The following is an 18,244-nucleotide window of genomic DNA, read 5'->3' as shown; positions in this document are numbered from 1 at the left end:
TGCTCAGACATCCATACCCTATCGAGTCCTAGTGATAAAATCGAGTTCACACATCTATCTGTGAAACAAAATACTTGTCAAGTGCACGTGTTCATAGAAATAAAGGTGCTCTTACGAATTTTAGATGACCAAGAAAAAAGGGGGAGAGGCAGGCAAAAGGATTAAAAGGATTCAGAGTCGACTACAAAAATGATAATGACCTTTGTCAAGTGCTCTTTACAGGATCTAATAGGCTTTCACCATTGAGGCCTGACAAAAATTCGTCCCCGGGTGGGCTTGAACCACCAACCTTTCGGTTAACAGCCGAACGCGCTAACCGATTGCGCCACGGAGACTCGTTACCACTGAACGCTACGCTGAACTGAGAAATTCTCTTAGCAGCTGTGCGCTAACACTTGCAGGGTTTTCTTTGGTAATCCTCACCACATTTGTATGAGGGTCCATAATTGGTCTTTTCGGGATCCGGGATATGGCTAATTTAAAGGCCGGGATCCGGGAATTTACAATAAGAGGGGAGCGGGATGCGGGATGGTTATAATAAGCGGGACTCGGGAATCTGCGATTTTGAGGAGCGGGATTCGAGAAATAATCATATCAAACGAACCGAGATATCTAGGTGTGAAATGATTAAAAGGGGAATACAAAATGGCTCCTTTTTTTGTCGCGAAGTCTTTGAAAGTCATCGAGATTGGTGGCCGTACGTTTGTTCTTCACTTCGACTCAGTTGAGGATTGAATAATATATGAATCTCAACAAGGCTTCTGTCCTTCTGTTGTAGATTTAAAATTTAAATTCCCTCCCAGTATTCGCCAAAAACAATCAAAAATCTCGAGTAAATCTACAACATCTTTATTGCTTCAGAAAACTTATTTTCACGGGCCAATTAACAATACTCCGCGATCGATCGATTACTATACAATTCACACATCACTATTGTAAATTAACGGCTTGATATTTTGCCTGTGTGCAATAACACAAACAGTAACAAAGAAAACCATGTACACGCAGTGCTATATGTAGATTTCAAAACGAGCACGTTGTCAATCCTTTTTCATCCACAAGTTGTGAGGGAATACTTTTTGGTACATAATTCGCATTTAACAGTACAGCACCACACGAACTTACATCTACATTTGACCTGCCTGTAACGTTCTGCTGTCCGATGCGGCAGATTACAAGAATTACATAGCGATCTGCACTCATCTTCGGATTCAAGGTCACTTACGCATGTCCTTCCTCGCAATCCAGGTAAGCCCGCGGTCGAATTACGCACGCAGAAGTCTGGGGACGAGTTAAGATAAACCAATTTCTTCTGTTTCCTGGTCACCAGTCTGTCACGGTTGTTGTCTCGTCTGTGAAGTTTGCTATTAATGAATGACACCCGAATGGCTGAGCGGTATTTTCTTTTTAGCTCCTGTCCAACCACGTTAAAAAGAGCCAGTTCTTTCCAGCAGGTTTTCATGGTACAGCTTCCGGTAACGCCATGGCATCTACACTCTTTTCTCAGCTTTGAGCGGACCACCTAAATTGGATGAATGAAAAAAGGAACATCAATTCTCGGTTACATTCATGACAATAAACATCCCGAATAAATTTGCTTTTCCGTCAATTTTTGAAAAAAAAAGAGGTTTGGCATACAATCATAGCACAGTGATGATAACAAGATTTGAGTTAACATTTTTTACAGATAAAGAAACAGAAAAAAAATTATAAAAAAACTACCTTTCTTCCTACTTGATTATTGTGCAGGTTGAACGCTGTACGAGCGTCGTTTCCTTTCTCCAGTTTGTCAATAAACCGTCTCGTTTCCTTCTCTCCGAACTTGATGTCGTCACTGCATCCTCCCCACTGCCAGTCGCTCTTTCCTTTTTGTTGTTTTCTTGTTTTTCCGCACCTGCATCCGGGTATTCTGTTCTGTCTGCACTGCACAGTTAGTTCGTGAGTAATAGCAGCTGCACTAATGGCGTGAAGGAAAGCTGTTTCTCGAGTTGCTGCAATGAAAAAGAGAAGTGGGTAAGGAAGAGCGTCCACGGAGCACGGTCATGAAACACAAGATATTCTTTAAACAGACAGCTTTGATATATATATATATATGTGTGTGTGATTCACGTAGACGGCGTGTTTCATAATGTGTTACAACGTCTTTCAAGAAAAAAGTTGAAAATGCCTATTTTTACTGGGTAAGGAATTCCGAATTCCAAATTCTTCATTACAGAGCAATAAAAAAAGACATTTTGAATTTGCTCTACTGGATTTTGCTGACAGGATCTTTAAAAAGCTTCTACAAGAACTCGGGTGAAAATTCGAGGCGTTTCTTAGCAAAAATGGCGCGGTCCAGATCAGACTTAATCTCAAGCTATTAAATACGTAAGTACCGCATGGGCATTGCTTACAATGTAAACAAAGTTCAAACTCAACTTACCTTGGGGCAAAGTTCTTTTAAAAAAGATGGGTAACTTCTGAAATACATTCTTGTCGTGCAATGAACAGTTCCAAATCTCGTTCTGAAATAACGTTTGGCACTCTGCCAGTCCACGATAACCTCCCTCCTTGACAATACTCCATAGCAAATTGTAACTCTAAAAAATAAATGATTGCAAAAATAAGTGCATTGCGTGTTGTTTTACCGCCTGGCTTCACAAAAGCCATGAACAGGTAGAAAATCCACGTACTGTAAGTCATCATAACAATTTATTCGTATAACAACATGATTTCGATTGCAATTTGTCTATAAAGTAAATTATCCAAGGACGAAAAAATTGCTTGAGCCCGTAGGGTGGGTGGCTTTTGGTAGTCATTAAAAAATTTACAAGTGCTGATGTACACCAAATTTCACGAGGAATCATGTCGTTATCTTTTAATAATTCACGTGAAAAATGCATCCACCATGGTACGCACGTAAAAAAATCGCAACCATTGATACTCATCACATACCAGCGAAAAAAAATTAGGCGCAAAACGCAAGTCTATTGAACTCATTCCGATAGTGAAATTAACTTTACAGCCTTAACTCTATTACGATTATCATAATCATTTTATCATCCACATACCCTCTGTCGAAGAAAACTGCTTTCCCTGATACTGTCTGACCTGAAACGCAACAAATATCTAGTTAGATGACATGGTTCTTTCGATACATAGAAGATAGCATATCTTGAACTCTATGCTCTGCGGTTGAAGAACTTGATCTTAAATTTTGTTATTTGGAGATAAACTGTTAAGACTCTTTACAGTGAAAACTTTGTTTTCAATGTCTATTTCTTCATTTCTTTCGATTCTGATCTTTTCTAACTTGCGAACTACGTTTTGCCTAGTTAAGCATCACTATGTTATAAATTCATGGACAAAAATTGCAACGAAAATAACACCAGCAAAACATATCTAAGTAGCCTCTAATTTTTGTTTTCTTCGTTCTAAATTGGAAGTAGATAAACTGCGTTGTAAGTAGCCTCTATCAAGGGTACAATTTCAAACTGTGTTTGCCAAAACATCTATGAAACCTGTTTTCGTTTAGTGTGAATGGGGTAGAGCATAAGTTGTTCACTTTTCACGCGTTTTCAGCGTAAACTCTTCGCAGAGCGTATGGCTGCTCACTCTGTTTGAAAATGAAATGTAAATGGAGACTTACTTTATAGTTTTGCTGCGTTCTTGCAGGGAAAGATCCAAAAATAACAGAACCACCAATGACACAAGAAAGAGATTCATGATTAAACGTTTCTCAACCTACGCTTGTTGCGAGTTCAGATCCTGTGATGATTTTTAGGGGAGTCTTATATACTAGTGACACTTAATACGAATATGCAGAAACACGCCCATTAATTAAACACGCGAACAAAAGATTGAATCAGAAGCATACACGCGAGACTAGGTGTGATATTTTAGTTTGATTATGGAGGCGAGACTTTTCCTAACAATAAAACGGAAAACAACAGCAACTTCAGCTTATTCTCAATTCGAAACGACAAAGAAATAATTTCGATAACATAAACTCATCAGTTTTTTTTCTAAGTGCTGCTGTCTATACTATTTTAAGGAATCCTTTTCAAAGAGCACGTCTGTGGCGGGGTCGATAACCTACTGTTCACCTCTGACAAGCTTCTTTACTGTGCGTGAGTCAGAAGCAAAAAAACTCAAATTTCCTCGAAGTAAGGGTTGATAGAGTACGTATAAGAGGCTAGAAAAGTGTTTACGCGTGACGCATAATTAAGCCCAAAATAAGTACGCAGCGCTGGAGTTATACAGGAGGGCAAGTTATAGTCAGATTTGAAGCTTTCCCTTTAAAATTCGCGATGTGTAAAAGACTGTTCAGAGTACACGTGACGCACGTTTTTTTCCAAAATTTGTGCGCGAAACTAGATCATTCCCCAACCCTCTTCCTTTTGCTACCCTCTAAAAGCTGAACACACCTGAACCAATCGGGCCACGAGAGACACAGAAGCTTTTTAACCAAGCTTACACTGTTCTAAACACGCAAACAAAAGCGAGAGATGTAAATATTTATAATTGAGACGTGCACATAAAGATAGCTATACTAGGAGCATAATCAATCAACTTTTGTGAGCGTCAGTTTAGGAATAACTTCAAGGGAAAATTTTAAGAGAAAATATGGAAGACCTCAGAGCGAACGCGAACATGGTATTAATTTAAAGGCATCTACACGAGAAAAGGTGTGACATTTTTGATGAAAGGAGGAGGTGAGACTTTTTTTTCACAATAAAGCAAAGAACAAAAGGCGGGAGAGTAATTCTGAATTTGTCGACAACAGTTTATTTAGAGTGGGACGTCGAGAACCCTTGTTTTTTCAGCCATAAATCGTGATGATTTGTTCTCACGAAGGGCTCACGCTCGAACGTCAACTTTAGAAACTCTTTACGGTGGCCAATTTACGTTATTAACTCAGTTGACAATACCGAATTACCCTGCTATACTCTCCCACCGACGCAGCACCACAGTTTCTTTAGAAACCTACCCCCTTCAATTCATTACAAGTGATCGACAAATTTGGAAGACAAAGAAGCGGGAGCCTGATTTGTTGTTCGCGGGTATGATTGCGGCTAATTGATCGAGACCATCAATTCTGACGAAAAGTTGTCGAAACTTCAGTCTCTACTACCAATAACAGTCTTTCATCGGACCACCTTCATCTCAAGGAACAAATACAGGATCCAAGAATCGATACTAGTAAAAAAATAGAATTTTAATATCCATCGATCAAACGCATTCAGATATATAAAGGTAATCTTTTACTTTTTCCTTGACATAATTTATCCAGTTCCATAACATGTGATTTGTGATAATCACAATCAGCATTAATTAATATTTTGCTAGCACGTATCAGAGGACTGGAGGCGGGCGCGAGGTGTGCATCGAGTTATGGGGTCGCAGTTTGTAATTTGAGGTCGTTAGTAGGGAGACGCATTCCGCTGTCAGCCTTCGCCTTGTCAATTTTAATCCTATCCTCAGAGGCCGAAAGAATCGTTTTTCCTTGTATTTCACTAAACTGAATTCAAACGTTTAACCTAACGTTCCCAGTAAAAAAATTCTAAAACCTTTGACAGCACCCGAGTCATTTAGAAAAACGTATTTGAAGTAAAAGTCAGTAAAATCAGGAAGGTGTCATAATCTCGTACCTGGCGAGTCCCTTGGGCAAATTTTCGCGGCAACCGCTCATCTTGGGGCTCGTTTTTCAATTTATTTGCATATTTTGTTTGCATCGCGCACTTTACAAAATTCACATGTGGAAGTTCTTTACTTATGGAAAATTATTTGCTGATGAAAAAATTAAAACCGGACGAAAGCCCGGTAAAAAATAAATAAACAACAACAAAAACAGGCTCAAAGATGAGAGAAAGAGTACCATTCTGTCAAGAATGCGAACCTTTAGGAGCTAAAATCTCGCATTTCATTTTAGGACGAAGACATCCGCTTCAAGCGAATTTATAGGGTATTTAGATTTGACCGATTTTCTCCTTAAATATCGCCAAAACATTCCAGGAATAATGACAAACGAAAGTATGTCGGAAATTTTGATATTTGAAATATTTGTCCCGTGGCGTCCATTTACGCAAAACGCCTCGCACATTTTTAGCTGCTCCAACTTAGATGCCAATATCTAGACAACCAATCAGCATATCGAAAAAGCTTGCCATACTTCTGTTGATTGATGCCTTGTGAATAGCCATTTTGCTCGTGCTGCGATATCCATACCCGATAAATTCAATAGAAGAACCCTCGGTCATTTCACGCCCTACCGGCTCCTGACACATTTATCGTAAACTGCAGTTATTAAGCTTTCTTCTGATGCAAAGTTTGCTGGGATTTTAGTAAAATTAGCGCGCGTACGAATTTTCTTCCTGCGAAGGTGAGAAGTAACCTTAAGTTGTAAGGTTTCGTTTTCATTGAAATTTATTTCGTAATTTAGTTTTTTTTCCTGAAATATTATCATGTTCAAATCAGGTTTTAATTAGAATTGTACTCGCATATCTCCTCAAGTAAATGTTATCTACCTGTGTACATCATGTTATTCATAGGATCAAAAGATCAGAGGATACACGAGGGTGGCACCACTGCCTTGTTTTGGGGTACACGTTCCCCTTTTTTCCCATCTGTTGGTTTCTAAGGGTCATCGTTTCCGGCTTTGGTGCATTTAGTTGCCTTAAATCGCACTAATAATAAACTCTTGTAAGCATGTTGGTGCTAAATAAACGGTACGATGGCTTGGCTGGCCAACGCACCCAGCTATCAACACTTAGCGTGCCTGATTGAGTAGTGGAGGCAAAATAGCGCGCGTGTATGATGCTTAGTGTCAAAATACAAAGGCGTAACACTTTAACAGTCATACTGACATCATACATCATCATTTAATACCAACATGTTGCCATCACTTTTCTGCTAGGGTAGTAAGATCGAGTGGAGTTCAATTCGGTCTGTAATCATACTAGTGACTAACAGAATTGGACGATCGCCATGAAAAAGCACGATTTATTAATCACGAGTACGATTACTGACCGGAATCGGAAGACACCGATTCCTGTTACGCTTCAATTCACTTTAACCATCACTATTTCAAAAAGTAGGGCTTGTTATTCCAAAATTTAGATACTCCACCCTAACAATCCTTGAGATTTTTGGATAGTAAGATGTTGCTATGGTTACTTATAATCCATCTGATTATTGGATTCATTTGCGTATACGCACTGCGATCGTTACTTTCCTATCAAGACCAAAGATCCGATTACACTGTCTGCTCCTAACTCTACAGCATAATTAGCGAAAAATGAAGCAATTCATCCACCAATCACATTCAAAGAAATTGCAATGGTCATGATGTGTATTGTTTAACTTATGTAGCAATCTACCTTAGCTAGATTATTAGCTACATGGCTACATCAGCTATTATTAGCTGTATTAGACGCTAAAGTAGATCAATCGCTCTATCAAACGGCTAACCATCGAACGTCAGCTTTGAAACTCTTTACGGTAGCCAATTTACGTTAACAACTCAGTTGAACAACACAATATCAACTCAGTTGATAACACTTAAGTATCCTGTTATACATTAGCTGGAGACACGAAACCGTTTTCAGTCTTTTACGCAAGCGCGTGACGCTGGCCGGGCAACGTGTTAAAGAATGTTGTTAGTGTCAGTATAGTGATCAAATAAAGAGTTTGTGGAGTTAGGTGAGAGTGCGCTGATCAAGTTTAGAAAAATAATATATCACGGAGGGAATTACTCCGCGAAAGAAAATGATGCATGCGCATGTAAAAGCCGATAAAGTTTGAATTAATGTGATAGGAAACACCAAAACCTAATTGTGGTTTTAGACATAAGTTGCGGAAGTTTCGGCAAACCAAATGAAGAGCAAGAGACATAAAACTAATTCTGAATTCGCAATTGTCAACTGGCAGAGGTTTGAAGCAGGTTGTAAGAAAAATAAAATCAAGAAAATCATGCTTGTCAACCGACAGTTCAGTTAAGTGTTTGAAATGCTATAGACTGACTGAAACCTTTTTCTCTTTTGTCCTCACATTGACATGCACATTCCTTGAGGCTAATTAATTGGTTCTAAAAAGCATTGTGTATAAATCCTCTTTCTCCCGTTTAACAAGCACCTTTCGAGCGATAATTTAACTTGTTCAACTCTACACGAAATAGCGAATGAAGTGTTGCTTTTGTTGTTGTTTTCCTTAGCGAATGTTGTGGCAATAATCACTGGATGACTGCAATGGGGTCAAGAAGATGCAAAATACATTTGTGCGCTTAACTCAAAGTTATTGGTGAAATAAGCGAGACCAAATGGCTATCCGCTATCTGTATTGATAAGGGCAAATATAGAAAGCATTATTATTTTTTTTTTGGCCGAAAAGTTATGACATCTTTATCTAAATTTTACGAGTTCGCAAGTTCTGAATTAAGTCAATATACGGCAATTATGTTTATGAGAACTATTGGTTAGCATTGATATCACTGGCTCGTGTGACCAATACACAGTTTTCTGCGTACTTGATGGTCATATCAGCATATTTTAAAAGTGCTGTTAATGTATTTTTTAGTAGATAGCGGCAATGCAAATTAAGCTGTTTAAAATTTTTAAAGAATCCCCTCCGGCCATTGACATTGCCTTTTTTTTTTCAAATATAATTTTACGAAAATATCTTAAAACATATACATGCGAATAGATGTCGAAATGTGTCTGAAAATGGTACTATTTGTTTCAGAAATTACACCAAAAATCCTTCATCTTTTAGACGAGTTTCATCAAATGTTTAGGTTGTCCCTGTTTAAAATAAGTGAAATAAAAAAATGATACTATTAGGAAACGATGCGTTCAAATTTGATTTGGATTAGTCTAGCTCTAGATAGATTTTCGTCTTTATATTATCATGATTTTTTGAAACATTTTTTAGAACGAGAAATATGGATGGATATTTGTTATTCCTAAAAGCGCTGTTCCGTTTCGTTCAGCAACACAATGGTTATATATTTAATAGGTAGTGTACCGTATTTAGTTGCACGCAAACGGAAAATGAAAGAAATAAAAAATTCCAAATAAAAATAATAATACGTAAAAGAGAACTTGAAATATGAACTAATGGATTCTTCTTTTTTTTTTGTTTTGCAAAAAATATTCTGCTTCTCCAACAAGCGTTTCAAGTGACTGTTTTCGCCAAGCGTGGGCGTTTAAAGAGCCGCTTATAAGACGTAAGACATTCGATTCCTCCTGTCTTCAGTTAATTTTGACGGGCCATTGTACACAGAGATCTGTTCACATCTTGAATGATAAATTAGCTAACTGTTGATTACTTCAAGTAAAAAACTACCGATATTTTAGGGAAAAAGCTAAAAATCTTTTACATTACAGCTGCAATTTGACGATCATCAAACTGTCGATTCTTAGTCGTTGCAAACGCCACGTGACTTCAGCCTACCCGTTGAAAGTCAAAAGTAATTTATGCGTATTCGGCTTTCTTTAAATTCTACTCTTTAGGCAGCTTATGGTGGATAAAAATATGACAATTATTTTTGTTTTTCTCAACCCAAAATGGTATTTAGCGATTTAAGTCGACGTCAGAGGAGTAACGCCTAAATTTTGTCTGTTTTCAATTCGTTGTTAGCAGACTAAAGGCGGCGACGAAAACCTGATAGCGCTTTACATAAATGAAACCCAAATCTCCTGAATTTTTGTTTTAAAAATGCAAATTCACTTTTATTGCAATCAAGTATACTAAACAAATAGATCACCAAATGCAGAAGTCTATTTTTCCTTTCAGCTGATTAAAAATGTACTCTCGTTTCAGTAACAATGAAAGGCTTTCGAATTTCGCCAAAATATTCCATTAATTTTCAAAAAAATATATATTCAGCAGTAGCATTATTGTTAATAAATTTGATATTTTGCGAGGAATTTTTCGTATTATTTTTTTCTCTCGGGTCAAATGACGGCTCGTCTAAACTGCGCCTTGAAATGAGTCAAAAGCGAAAATGTTGGAAGTAAATTACAGAGAGTAGAAAAAGAAAGAGTGGGGTAGGTTTGGATGTGAATCTTTTCATTTTTCAAATCAGAGGCAGCTGCTTAACTGAGAGAATAACGCCACAACATCGGAAGGAGGGATTGCGCGTGCGTAATGCAACCAGCCATTATTTACTTTTCGCTAAGAGTGGTATTTTACCAGTGAACGAATTTTCATTATCATTTGCTTCTTCTCTTGCCTTGAAAGAAAAAAAAATGCAATCGCCCAAGGAATCACCAACGGATCAGAATTTACCAGCTGTAGTTGAACTCAATGTAGGTGGTCAGCTTTATACAACGTCTCTTCCGACGCTGTTGAAAGATCCTGACTCGCTGTTAAGCGCAATGTTTAGCGGTAAGCATAAAATCCCTCGAGATTCACGCGGTCGGTTCTTCATCGACCGCGACGGAATGCTTTTTCGCTACATTCTGGATTATCTCCGCAACTCCAAGCTTGCCTTACCAGAAAACTTTAACGAGAGGGACCGCCTGCTCGCGGAAGCGGAATATTTTCGACTGAAGGGCATAATAAAGGCTTTGCAGCGAGAGAAAACGGGCAGTGATAGTAAGAATATTCGACCATCTGGTTTTCTATCTATTGGTGTACGCGGGACATACGCCTTTGGACGAGACGGTCTAGCTGATGTTAAATTTCGAAAGCTCCAGCGTATCCTGGTTTGTGGTAATGTTGCCTTAGCACGGGAGGTATTTGGCGAATCGCTGAACGAAACGCGAGACCCTGATCGAGACGAGGCACGTTATACCAACCGCTTCTACCTAAAGCACAACTATCTGGAAAAAGCTTTCGATCAACTGCACGATAGAGGGTTCAAGCTTATCACAAGTTCGGCCGGCGGAGCTGGTTATGATCCTGAAAGCGAAGAGACAAAATGGAACCACTTCAACGATTATGTGTTCTTCAGACTGTAATTATTCATTGCTAGTATTTGTACTTTTCACGATCCCGGTCGATCATCAAACGATACCTTCCAGTGATCGGAGTTTTAAACCATCGAATGATACTGAAGTAAAGAATAATCTGTAATTTTTTTTTTTAAACCAGGATATTTCATACAGACAATATATCCCGAATGTTTACCGAAGTAGAAGTCATACTTTCTATTTTTATGAAAAGTGATAAAGGCGTTATTTTTTTTTGTTCAGAGGTTCGTTGAAGAGGTTGCACCGCGCCTATGAGAGGTGTCTTCGCCCTTACGTGCAAAAAGAAGAATGGGTTACCTGTTGTTTCTTGTTCATTTTGTATTGCCGCAATTTTCAAGTGTTATAATACCGGAATGCACTAAGAATACCTTACTAGAAAGAGAAATTGAATTTTTTTTCTTGGTATTTGTTTGAGAAAAAAATTTCTTCATTTGTATTTCGGTTGAGATCATCAGTTATTTCTTTCAGGTTGAGAGTTTTCTTGAGTTTAATTCATAATAGAATAAAGCGAATTATTTAAAACGGGAACATTTAGTTCGATCAAGCAAAATCCCAGTCACGTTGCGTAAATTAGACATCTACGTTTACCTTTTTCTCAAAGGCGAGCGAAGTCAAACGGGGAAAGTAAACAGATTCACAATAGGCATGAAGATTTTGTCCAAATGTTACAAAGAGTAGTATTGTTTTGGTTCGTGATCGATTTAGCAAAGTTTACGCTCGGAATATTCTTAACGTCTATTTTGCCGCTTTTTAACACAAAACACGCAAACGCCTTAAGATGTAACTTGTCATATTTTGCGACTGGTAAATTCAAAACTGGAAATAGTTTTTCTCCTGTAACCCACTTTAACATGCATCGAAATTGAATTTAAAAAAACCTTAATTAGAATTTGAACTTCTAGATGTGTCAATGGAAAAGCCATTTTCAAACCACACGTAAAGAACCACGATTAAGCACGGAGAATGACTTCTTCAGTTGGATCCATGATATATGTTGATGTATATTCGACAAGTATTTGTAAATTGTGAAATGAGAAATTAAAAACAGAGTCACAGATCGCCTTGACAATAACTTACTGTACCGGCTAACTTCCAACCGTCGAGTTGTGTGATAAAAATTGAACTCAGTCGTAACTTTGTTGCTAACTTGTTTAAAATACGACATAAAGTCAATGCGTCATTTAATTTACCAGTAGAAAAGACGAACAGAGTTGCGATCAAGATATATTGTTGTCAATTCCATTTGAAAGAAGGAAAAAAATACGTGCGACCAAATTTTCTCCATGTCTAGGTGACTATCGAAACCATAGCTCGATTAGCCCGAGGATTTTTACTTTCGCACAGAGAAAATTCCGAAGATTTAACCAGGAAACTGCTTTTACAACAACTTTGGCGAGTTATACATCAAATCCTATTTAGCATGTTTGCGTACGCGCTATGCCGAAGACTTTCTGGCTTCGCTTGCAATATTGATTTTTGCATATTGCTGTGAAGATTTCTTGTCGAGGGTGTATACGAATAAATAGATTCTACCCATTAAAGACCAGTAAAAGGCAGGTGGAAACGTTTTGGTTAATTGATGTCAATTATCATAATCATTGATGATATCACTGAAAGGACCATTAAAGTACTCCGCTTGCCATTCAACAACGTGAAGCATTTCCATGGTAATGCTGAGGCTTCGCAACGCTGACCCCAAGTAAATTCGTGAGAGTTCAAAGGTCGACAAAGTTTTTATTTCGTATCTTGAGGATCCAAGACAATCCGAGTTTATATTACTTCTCTAGACGTTCAAATATCTTCTGTACGTCTCAAAATGAAGCAATTTGAACAAACATCTGATTAGATAATGATGTTGGGGGACCGTAGTTCAAATTGTACAGGCACAGGAGCAGTGGGCTCCTGACAGGTATCATCTGGCAAATAGCGAGCGTTCTTAATTCCCCCGAGGCTTCCCTGATTTTTCGATGGATGGAGATTGTTGCGTGGTCATACCTAATGATGATGATAGTAATAATAATAATAATAATAACAATAATAATAATAATAATAATAATAATAATATGTATGATAAAATTATAATAACAATAATTATTCATGAATAATTTTAATAGGTAAGTCTTGAAAATTAAATATGTACGATAAAAAGCCGTCTTATCAATAACTACTAATAAAAATTTTCATTTCTAAAATTCTACAAACCAGTAATAAAAAATTCATTAAGTTAGAAACTAATAATAATAATAATTACAATTACAATTATAGTAATCATAATCGTAGTAAAAATAATAACTATAATGAACTTTATTCATGGGGCGCAAATAACAATGTGTTTTCATACTTAAGTTTTTGCCGTCGAGGACGTCTTGAAAGCGCACACAACTGTCCGGCTAGTTTCCAATCCTCCCGCTCGGCATCGATCCCGTCCCGCAATAAATCTCAAGCAGGAGACTGTGGGACGCTAAAAAATTCCAATAACTCGGCAAGAGAAGAGGGAGGAAAGTTCAGATAGAGCCTGCAACCTTCTTTACAAAATGAGTTAACCTGCGGACGAAATTCAATTGTAGAAATGAACCCCGTAAATGCGCATTCAGTTAAAATCCATTTTCTTCAATGTTTTATTCATTACAATAGTACAATATAAGTACAAATTGGAGTTCTTTTGTCCACAAATGATCAAATTATGCTACAGACCGCAATTTATTTAATCTCAAATTAAATTGTGCCGCAAGGAATGGCGCAAAGGATGCAGTTGCTGGTGCATTGTGGACGGGCGTGCTTTTCAGCAGGGGGAGAGGTGGTAGGTGTGGCCTGTACCTTGATATTCGAAGCTGTTCGTGATCTCTGTTCGTGCATGAAAAAATGCCTAGCTCTGCTTCTAAACATGAAGTGTATCATTAAGAACTGTTGGACAATAATACCAAAGATGGTTGTTATTGAAATATCACACATGCATGAAGGAATGCCAAAATTCTTCGTATAGCTCCTTCACGTGATGAAAAACTGTTGACAAAAGGGTATCTTGAAAGTAAACATTATCCTCATCTCGTCTTTTGCTTTCATTATCAAATATCGAATGAGTAAAAACGATCAGTAACTTTCTCCTGTCACTTCTATCAATAAATCCAATAATTATTATTGTATTGCACAGCTATTACAAGCTTTCAAAATTTAGCAACAACACAAATTCAAGTCCTCAAAAAAATGAATTTGTACTTTCTATCATATATATGCAAAGTATTCCTTCCCACTATTTTGTTAGCATTTCAGTTAAATAGAAACCTGGAGTAGAAATACACACACCTTGATTTCACTGGTTCTAATTTGTTCTTTTATTTTTTCACTGTACAATCATTTTGACTCAGAGAGGTGTAGCTATAGGATTATGATATTGGGGTATGTATAACACCCTCTTTGTCTGGAAGATGTGATAATTAAACCTAAAACAAAAGGCTCATAGCTCTCTAGAGAAATTAAGTTACACTTGGTTCTCTTTATTCTCCTTTAAAATCATATGTTTGTAATGTTTCTTGGGGGTATATCTAAATATGAGGCAAAATGAAAATAGTAAATTCTTCCTTGTGGTTTAAATTCTTCTCAAACCAGCTTCATAATTCTGAGTTTCTTATGTCTTATATCTGTCATCAGAATCCGAGATAAAAAACTTAGATAATGCAGCTAAAATAGTTCAACCTTCATTGTTGTCTTGAACATTAGTTTCACTGAATGTCTGTTGTGTAATGATATTTCTTTGGCAACTTTCTCCATCCTACTAGGGATGAAACTGATTCAATCTGTGCAAAGGTGTTTGTTTAAGTGAGTTCCTTACCCAAGAATGGAATAATATTAATAATTATTATTATTATTATTAATATAATAATTATATAGATGAGTGGACATTCCACAAGGTGGCTCTTCCAGTCCACTCGTTCCAGCTGGAATACTGAAATTTGGAATGTTGGTTTTTGCAGAGGAAGGGAAAGCAGACAACCCAGAGAAAAAACCCTTGGAGTGAGGACAAGAACCAAACACCAACTCAACCCACATTGGACACCAGGTCCTGGAATCAAACCTGGGCCACAGTGATGGGAGGTGACTGCTCTCACCACCGTGTCAATGCCAACATCATGCTAACAATGTCTCCATAAATCAAACAATGACAAAATTTAAAATATTATGTAATTGGAAATTATGGGAGATTTCATCCCCAGCAGAAATCAAACACCAAAGAAAAATGATCAGATGGATACTGTAAACTAGGGCAGCGTTCCTCAGGAACACCATCACTTTCTGGAATTTCTAGGCACCCTGTAACATTAAGGTTCTCAGAATACCATACATAGTCAATAGAATGTTTCACTTCTTTTCCTGGGCGAATCTTCCAGGTTGTGAACTCTGGGTTCTTGCCTGTTGCAGTAATGTATGCATTTTTCATTCTCAAGTATTGATTATCCTCCATCAGTTTACAGACTGGCTCTGATGGCTCTGCATTAAAATCTCCAAGTACTATCACAGCCTTATCATCACCAATGCATTCAGAAATTGACTGCAAAAGACTTTTTCCTTGGCTCAGCCGCAAATCTTCATGACCCTCTTTGGCTTTCAAATGAGTGACAGCAGCACAAAGAGTTTTGCCTTGGATTTTATCAAATAAGTTCACCATCAAAGCAACTTGATTAGTGATTTCTCCACTAGAATCCTTTAGTGAGATATCTCTGTGCTTCTGAAGAGAGAATCTGTCTCGATCATAAAACAAAGCACAGCCATCAGGTCCTGAGTTATTTGCAAACTTGAGGCATGGAGACTCTCTTTTAGCCACAAACAGTCCCTCATATCCAAGTTTTTGAAGTGAGGGCAAGAAAAAATCTTCAAAATGGTCAACTTCCTCCAGAGCTATGATATCTGGATCATACATCAATATCCCTTGAAGTAATCGGAGCTTTCGTTTTGACCACAGAAGAGCTTCAGGTGGACTCTTGATAAAGTTATCAGTTGGACTTGAAGTGCTCAATGCTAACAGGAATCAAGACATTAGATGCTTGTGATAGATTCATTAACCTTTTCACTCCCAAGTTCTAATAAGTAATTCCCCCTACTTTCTGCTATACAATTCCTATGAGTAAGTTTTGAGAATTTAGTACTTGATCAATTAATGTAATCCACTAATTGATATTTTTCTTTACTCTCATTACTTGTCTGCTTGGTATTTTATTGATTTTGTAAGGAGAAAGTCTATCTTGGTCACTCATGGGAGTAAAGGGGTTTATTCAATACATGATCAATATCTTACTTTCCATCCTAAATATAATCAAGTCTTCGCAATCTACTGGTATTTCATTTTGCTGGCAGAAGTGAAATTACTAACCATAGCTAGTTTTGCCAATTTCTACTGAATCCCCCGAACATCAATATGTGAGGAAAGAAACCTGATATCTTCATATCTTCTTTCCTGTTGAGTGGTACAGAGGGGATCTTGAAATTGTGGATAATTTGTCAATGGATCATATTAATTTGGGAAAGTCAAGAAAGTAAGAAGATAATGAGACACTTGCAGAGTTTTTCATTCAGATTTTTCAAGTTTTAATTTTTCTGGAGTTTCTTTCCCTTTGCAAACTGAGTGCTACCTGCAAATTTGGAAATGTAAACCTTGCAGTCTTTCATGAGACAAGCGCATAGCAGGGCCTATATGACCATAAAGATGAGGGTTAGTAAAAATATCTGCTTACCATCAGCAAGGACATTCCACTGAAGCACACGGAATTCAGAAGTTTCCCCACTTTTGACTTTTCCTTCATTCTCACAGCTGATAAAGGTCCTCTCAAGCAATGGTGGGAACTTCTTGACCATTTTTGTTATTTCAGTCATGGTTTCCTTTCGTGCAAATAAAAATCCAAGTTTATCCGCGGCCATATCCTTGTTGAAATGCAACAGTTAAATTGAGAAATCATATTTTAACAGCTTACCAGAAAGGTTAATAAAACTTAATATGTACACTTCCTCACAAAATGACTTAAATCGCACTATTTATTAGCTAAGACACCATGCACACTTTCCTAGGTCAAAGATTTAAATTTCTAATAACATCCATAAACCAATGGCTTCTTAACCCTTTAACTCCCATGAGTGACCAAGACAGAATTTCTCCTTACAATATCAATACAATATTAATCAGACAAGTGATAAGAGTAAAGAAAAATATCAATCAGGGGATTACAAGTTGATCCACTACCAAATTCTCCAAACTAACATCACAAGAATTGTATAGCAGACAGTAAGGAGAATTAGTATTAAGATCTTGGGAGTTGAAGGATTAACAAAAGCAACAGACCACCTTTCTACTGGTTTACCTTCCTAGTACATATACTGAAATGTTGATGGAACAATCAAAGACTGATTAAATCACTCAACTTTGCTTGAGTACTCCTATAGCACCTAACAATGGTTTGTCTCAGGATGGGGGGAGGGGGGTGTGGGCTATCCACAGGAATTGACTGAGAGGACTCCCCCTCAGATAGGGATTTTAGCATTTGCACACTGCCTCAGGATCTGGAATTTGACCTGGCTGCATTACTCTTATGCAAACCTAAAGTTTTTGCAATAAAGGTTTAATATTTTTTCTTCACGGATGTTATGAAAAGTACCCAAGAGCTTTCAAACACTTTTTAAAGTGCCAATTACAAAATTAAATCTTGAAAGGTCTTTTGTGAAAGGCAATCGAGGAACGGATTTCTGGGCCTGTCATCTTTGAGAAGGAGGTTAGGATACGAATTGGCGTAAATCAAAATTGAACGTCCAATCTTGGAATACTATTGCAAATGAGATGGCAGCCGAAAAAAAAATCGTTGTCAAGCCGACCGAGTTGCAGTTTACGGCCCCAAACACTGTACAAGACCAAATTTTCGGGGCTGTCCTGGTGTACCTGTTACACGGGGGAATTCCTATTGTTTTCATATCCATACATGGAGTTGTGACGCATTCGTTAATGTTTCGTTTCTTTGTGTACCTGTACACGAGGACACAACCAAATTTTCCGCATCCTCAATGATCTCCTACTGAAGGACGGAGCTTTACCTGATTCATTTGTTTCTTGATAAAGTTCGAAAACGCTCGGTTTTCAAACACACTTCCGGCACTAAGGATCCAGCCATTTACAAGAAGAACAATACCAGTTACTAGAGATATCCCAATGATAAGAAAACGCTTTGCACCACTCTTCGAAGTATTCATCAACCTCGAGCCCAGGGTCACAGCGGCATGATTAGCAGGAGTACTTATACGAGACCGCTGACTAC

At 37.6% G+C, this 18,244-nt stretch overlaps 3 protein-coding genes and 1 non-coding gene across 7 annotated transcripts; 1 reads left to right on the top strand and 3 right to left on the bottom strand.

Moving 5' to 3' along the window:
* Positions 1 to 261: 261 nt before the first annotated feature.
* Positions 262 to 335, bottom strand: Trnan-guu (transfer RNA asparagine (anticodon GUU)). The gene has a single exon. It is a non-coding gene; the product is annotated as a tRNA-Asn (tRNA).
* A 716-nt stretch (positions 336 to 1,051) lies between these two features.
* LOC131779627 (protein Wnt-8b-like) lies at positions 1,052 to 3,705 on the bottom strand. Its single transcript, XM_059096190.2, has 5 exons — positions 3,629 to 3,705; positions 3,051 to 3,090; positions 2,423 to 2,579; positions 1,723 to 1,991; positions 1,052 to 1,522 (listed from the first exon to the last, which is right to left on the bottom strand). The coding sequence occupies exons 1-5, from the start codon at positions 3,703 to 3,705 to the stop codon at positions 1,052 to 1,054; spliced, it is 1,014 nt and encodes a 337-aa protein (XP_058952173.2).
* A 6,431-nt stretch (positions 3,706 to 10,136) lies between these two features.
* On the top strand, positions 10,137 to 12,025 carry LOC131779602 (BTB/POZ domain-containing protein KCTD8-like). The gene has a single exon (XM_059096169.2). The coding sequence runs from the start codon at positions 10,227 to 10,229 to the stop codon at positions 10,938 to 10,940; it is 714 nt and encodes a 237-aa protein (XP_058952152.1). The 5' UTR covers positions 10,137 to 10,226; the 3' UTR covers positions 10,941 to 12,025.
* Positions 12,026 to 14,245: 2,220 nt separating this feature from the next.
* LOC131779599 (nocturnin) lies at positions 14,246 to 18,198 on the bottom strand. 4 transcript variants are annotated; one of them, XM_059096167.2, is made up of 3 exons: positions 18,024 to 18,198; positions 16,679 to 16,865; positions 14,246 to 15,965 (listed from the first exon to the last, which is right to left on the bottom strand). In XM_059096167.2, exons 1-3 carry the CDS (start codon positions 18,177 to 18,179, stop codon positions 15,154 to 15,156), a joined length of 1,155 nt encoding a protein of 384 aa, XP_058952150.2. In that variant the 5' UTR covers positions 18,180 to 18,198; the 3' UTR covers positions 14,246 to 15,153. The 4 variants fall into 4 exon arrangements, with proteins under 4 accessions (XP_058952150.2, XP_066017705.1, XP_066017706.1 ...); XM_066161608.1 differs by having other exon boundaries at positions 16,679 to 16,823; XM_066161609.1 differs by having other exon boundaries at positions 17,956 to 18,095.
* Positions 18,199 to 18,244: the final 46 nt, after the last annotated feature.

The sequence above is a fragment of the Pocillopora verrucosa genome, chromosome 14 (genome assembly GCF_036669915.1).
Source record: "Pocillopora verrucosa isolate sample1 chromosome 14, ASM3666991v2, whole genome shotgun sequence".
Classification (NCBI taxonomy): Eukaryota; Metazoa; Cnidaria; class Anthozoa; order Scleractinia; family Pocilloporidae; genus Pocillopora; species Pocillopora verrucosa.
Note: the sequence above shows the minus strand (reverse complement) of the source record. Positions and strands in the feature narration are given on the sequence as shown.